We start from the raw sequence: 5,807 nt of genomic DNA, 5'->3' as shown, positions 1-5,807 counted from the left end.
CCAGTATCAAATAAGACAGATGCAAAATGTCCGTTAAGCAAAAACGTACCGGTTACCACATTCGGCTCTTCTTTAGCTTCGCCTGCGCCGATCACAAAAGCTCTCCCGCGAGCTTGGTTCCCCTTTTGCGGGCAATCCCGACTAAAATGCCCTGGCTTCCCGCATGCGTAGCAGTTGTCGCTTGCTCCAGCTTCTCTGACACGGCAATTCATCGTCTTGTGCCCTGGTCTGCCACATTTGGCACATTCGATTCTTGCGCATTCACCCTCGTGGTGAAACTTGCATTTGCTGCACCATGGGCGAGGCCCGCTGTATCCTTTTCGTGGTGGCTCCGCGGCCTGAATCGCGTAAACCCTTGCGCTTTCCTGCTTCTTGAACGGTGGCTGCTTGGAGTCGGACCCTCGGTGGTGAGAGTTCCATTTCCTCTTGGGATCAGAGGTTCGCTGCTCGATTCCGCGCGTAGTCAACATACCCGCACGGACCGTATCCCTTGTAAGGGTGATGGCCCGCGCTACCGCCTCATCAAAGGTTGGAGGCGCTGCGGCGTTGAGCGGAACCCTAACAACAGGAGGTAACCCAAAAATATACCTCTCGATCTTCTTTTCCTCCGTGTTTGCCATGTCTGGCACCAACTGGCAAAGTTCATTGAACCGGTTGTTGTAGGCGTCGATATCCGTTCCTACCATGGTGTGGTTCCAGAATTCCTGTTGTAGACTCTGGATTTCTGCGCGAGAGCAGAACTTTCTCATCATCATCTCCTTCAGTTCCTCCCAGGTCTTGTGGAGAGCAACTTCTCGCCCCAATGTTTTCGTTTGAAGCTTCCACCAAGACGAAGCTGCCTCTTGGAGCATGCAGGTCGCGTAAAGGACCTTCTGGTTCTCACTACATCCGCTAATGGAGAGAACTGTCTCCATCTTGTCAATCCAGTTGTAGAGCCCAATGGCCCCTTCGGTTCCCTTGAATGGCCAAGGCTTACAGGCCATGAATGTCTTATAGGAGCATCCTTTGTCCAAGGCTCCTGATTCGGGTTCTGGGGTCTCATTCTGACGACCCTGACTTGATTCGGCCTTGCTGGCCTCATGTGTTGCGATTGCTTGCGCGATTATTTCCGCGAGTTCCTCGGGTGTCATGGTAATTCCTTTGGCTTTAGTTGGAGGCATTCTCGCCTTAAAAGAGTGAAAATATATCAAACTTAGCGCATGTACTCTGAGCACATAATGTTATCATTATTTACTAGACACTGTGTGACCCGTGTTCCTAAGTGTGTGTATAGTTTCTTTTGAAAATATTTTCTTTGAAAAATATTTCATGCGATTCCCCAACGGTTATAGTCTAGGTTAAAAATTCTTTTCCTAGTTCGCTATAACCAGTGCTCTGATACCAATCTGTCACACCCGGCCCTGAGCGGCGGAATCAGCCGGGTGCGCACGAGTGGGGATTGATAATTAAGCACGGGCCATTGCAAACATTCAAAGATTTTCATTGCGCATGAAAAGTTTAATACAACTACATTACATTGATTAAAAATTACATAAAAACATCCAAGTATAAAAACTGTTGAAGATTTCCACGCCATATCCCCTTGCGCGGCGGGAACAACCACGCGCATCGAAGGGATAGAACTAAAATCTTTCAAAAAGCTAGTTTTAGATGTTCAGCGTGAGGTGCTCTAAGTGTGACTCCATGCGCTACCTAGTTATCTCCTGAAAGACACGTAAAAACATTTGAATCAGTATAAACTGAGTGAGTTCACAAGTTTTAGTAACTTGGTAAATCGTATTGCATCATAATCTTGATACAAATCATTCTGAAACATAATTCTGATAGCATCATTAAAACACATGCTTGGTAAAACATAGTTCTATCAACATATTCTGATAAAATCGTTCCGCGGGTTACGCGCGAACATTTCTGGGAACTGTGCTCGTCTATGCAAAGTGGCGCTGCCACTACGAGCTAAAATAAGTAATACCGTCCCGCGGGTTACGCGCGAACGTTTCAGGAAAATGTGCTCGTCCATGCAAAGTGGCGCTGCCACTACGAGCTAATCAATAATTCCGTCCCGCGGGTTACGCGCGGACGTTGTGCCGGAAAACAAGGCGCTCGTCCATGCAAAGAGGCGCGACCCCTACGAGCGGGCTCAAACCCATAGTACTGCCCCATGACCATACTAGGCACTCGTCCATGCAAAGAGGTGCGACCCCTACGAGTGGGTGGATCAAACCAGCAGTCCCTACCCTTAGAGTTCCAATGGTAAAGTGATCACTTACTCGAGTTCTAGCGCACATACATCAAAAACCTTAGATAACCGTTTGCATTGCTCATCATGAAACATAACTTAAACACATAATCGCTTGCATAGCTTGTAAGTATACCATGATAAAACATTATTTAAGTACGTGTCCCTCGCCCCGAAAACAGTTTAAAAATAGTGAAAACAGTGAAAATAGGGGCTGTGAGACTCACCTGTGGTTCTTGTTAAGGGATTAATCGAGATTCGGGTTTTCTTGGTGTTGGCCCCGGAATCGAAGGTCTAGAATACGATTAAATAACAAGAAGTATATATATTAAGATCAAGAAACAGGAGAATATAAGGTTTGGAAAGTAGATCTCAAGTTTATAACCTCGGCTTACCTAGTAACTGGAACGGAATCGAAAATAACGGATGCTCGGGAGATGATTAGTGCAAGTTTGCAGTTCTTTGGAGTGTGTTTTGAGTGATAATTTAGGTTACATATTTATAGGCAAACTCAAGGGAACACAATCCCTTGCTTTAGGGGATTGTAATCTTTTCATATCTAGGTGTAATGATGATAAAGTATGGAAATTATTATTGTTTATTGTTTATTTAAAAGTGGAGGAGTGGACAAAAGATCTTGATTTGATTTGGACAGGGCATGCAGGTCTGGGGTTGGTGAGAATAGGGTGGCTGACAGTTGACTTTTCATGTTACAGTGTGCTTTTTCAGGTACTTTTGTCAGTGTTCAGTAAAAAGTGGAAAATCTCTAAAACACGCTACTGTTTCCTTTTGGGCGGGAGTAATCTCCTTATGACTGGAGAATAGACTAAGTGTTCTGTGCGCATCACTTTGTGCGCATAGCTTTCTGCGTGAAGGACATTTCTTTGCTGCGGGTAGGTGCGTAACCTTCTCGCAGTTAGGGACATTGAGTTTCATTTGTAGATTCTCCAGGTGGTCTTGGTATTTCAACATAGTGATCAGTCATGTTGAAGTCAATTCCATCTTGGAGCTTCAGGCAAACTAGCTCTCAATGTTCCCGCCATGCGGGGAGGTTAGTTCCCTTCCGCACGCGCATAAACGATTTAGGATGCACCCGCTTTAGCATCATGCGGGATGGTCAACCCATAGACAACATAACATTAAGTTACATGAAAACATAAAGCCAAAACATTCGCGCATGGCGCATATAACATATGCTCACGCTGGTTCTTAACATGGTGCGCTTCGCGCAGGTCGCACATAACAAATGCACGCGCTGACTAACATGGCGCGCTCGCGCAGGGCGCACATAACAAATGCACGCGCTGACTAACATGGCGCGCTCGCGCAGGGCGCACATAACAAATGCACGCGCTGACTAACATGGCGCGCTCGCGCAGGGCGCACATAACAAATGCCCGCGCTGATTCTATATGGCGCGCATAATATTTACAATCACCTAATTATTAGGTGGATTACTTAGTTTAAGGGATTGGGAATTTACCGGGTGTCACAACGCATGAATTGACGGTCCGCTGAACTTCCATGTCGTGGTATTTCTTCTTCTCTATTTTCACCACCATGTTGTACATGTTCATCTCCATCCTGAAGACCTACATTTGGGTGATCATATTCATCAAAAATCTCATCCCTTAAACCCTCTTTTCGTATAAAATCGTGAAGCGCAAAACATGCAATGGTAATATTTCGTTGTGTAACCAACGAAAAGGGAGCCATTTTATTTAATATTGGAAAGCGTGCCTTCGATACACCATAAACAAGTTCAATAACATTTCTAATCTTTTCATATGCATGGTTGAATTTTTCTTTGTCGGTTAATGCATGCCTTCGACGGAAATCTCCTAGCCAATACCTCACATTTCTATATGGTGCCATAAATCCTCGAGTGTGTGCATACGCAGCATCACATAGATAATATTTATCTGAAAACAATTCAATCTTTAAACTATATAATATAGATAATAAAGTTAAAATCATAAATATATACCCGGGGGAGGAAATGTAAATGGTGCATTCGTATTTGTTAAAGATTCAGACAATATTCTAGAATCATGTGCTACTCCTTCCCCTCCGGCCACGAGAAACATAAATATCATGTTGAAGTCACATATGGCCAAAACATTTTGATAACAATCGCCTTTTCCTCTTCCTCTATATAAATGTTGTTTCTCAACAGGAACAATAGCATGTATCAAAGTTCCATCAAGTGCACCAAACGCCCCCTACGTAGAATTTAATAGTTAATAGTATATGTGGAAAGAAATCACCAAAGTATTTGTATAATGTACCTTAAAAGCTTGTCGTAATCTCTTATGATGCCCTGGAATATTTGGATTAGGATTAAAAGATGTTGGTACTATAACCTCTTTAGCAAACTCCATCATTCTTGACAATACTTAATGAAAATACTTATGAATTGTTTGTTTCGAGTGTTGAAATCTACGCTTAACAAATGAAAAACGTTGATTGTGACCAAGCATCATAAAAAACATAGCCATTTTTTCTTCAAGGGATACATGTCTACTATCTTTTAACCAACCTTTTAGTGTAAAATATGTGCAAAGTCGAACAAAAGAATCACGTGACATGCGTAGGAGTTCAATGCATTGTTCCCTTGCAACAACTCTAAAGTAAAATGGTGCCCATACATAACCGAAGTGTTATCTCTTTTTATTTTAAGATGTCTTGGCCAAAATTATCTAAGATTCAAGAACATCACAATGAGGAGCAACAACTTTTGATTATAATACATAAGAAACATGTCAATAACAAGAAAAAAAGCTCAAAAACTACCCTATTTGTTGCAAAAAAAAAATTATTGTCGAAAATAGCCAAATATAAAACACATAATGGTTCAAATTACATAATTATTTAGAATACAAAACACATAATGGTCATATGACAATGTCATCCAATACAGCCAAAACAAAACACATAATGGTTCAAATTACACCAAACACACAAAACACATAACGGTTCAAATTACACCAAACACATAATGGTTCAAAATACACCAAACACATAATGGTTCAAAATACTCACATCCCTCCCTACTTGAATATCCCCAATGTCATCCATGTCATCTTAATCCACCCTTTCAACACCTCGGGGTCCGGTGGCAATGTCATCCATGCTTGTCTCATATGTGTTGACTGACCAAAAATATTAAATGCTGCCAAAAACAAGGGATCCATAGGATCTAGCCCAACTAATTTTAACTTCTCATAACATTCATCAGTTGATGGTCTTTCCATGCTTTTCACGATATGCTTAAGTGCATCATACATATCACTAGCCAAGTTATCTAGGGTAATGGAGGTTTTAGCCTTATTTATTTGGCCTAACTTCTGAATCATTAGAAGGTTTAACACTAGGTCCCTCATTATTTGTCGGATCTTCATAACGTTGTTCATGAGAGTCTCCATCATCCTCTTCTAAATTAACACTAGCTTCTATCTGAAGTGTTTGGACATGTGGGGATGATGAAACCCCAGATATTTGGGTAGATGTCTATTGATTACCACCATTTGCACTAAGTCCTTCAAACATAGCTATGAAAAGGTCATGA

General features: G+C 42.1%; 1 protein-coding gene across 1 annotated transcript; it reads right to left on the bottom strand.

The window, feature by feature from the left end:
- Positions 1-3,718: 3,718 nt before the first annotated feature.
- LOC143635430 (uncharacterized) lies at positions 3,719-4,620 on the bottom strand. Its single transcript, XM_077103272.1, has 3 exons — positions 4,528-4,620; positions 4,227-4,461; positions 3,719-4,161 (listed from the first exon to the last, which is right to left on the bottom strand). Exons 1-3 carry the CDS (start codon positions 4,618-4,620, stop codon positions 3,719-3,721), a joined length of 771 nt encoding a protein of 256 aa, XP_076959387.1.
- Between the last annotated feature and the right edge of the window lie 1,187 nt (positions 4,621-5,807).

This window comes from Bidens hawaiensis, unplaced genomic scaffold, assembly GCF_021521415.1.
Source record: "Bidens hawaiensis isolate Kalapana, Puna unplaced genomic scaffold, B.hawaiensis_p1.1 tig00000536_1, whole genome shotgun sequence".
Lineage (NCBI taxonomy): Eukaryota > Viridiplantae > Streptophyta > Magnoliopsida > Asterales > Asteraceae > Bidens > Bidens hawaiensis.
Note: the sequence above shows the minus strand (reverse complement) of the source record. Positions and strands in the feature narration are given on the sequence as shown.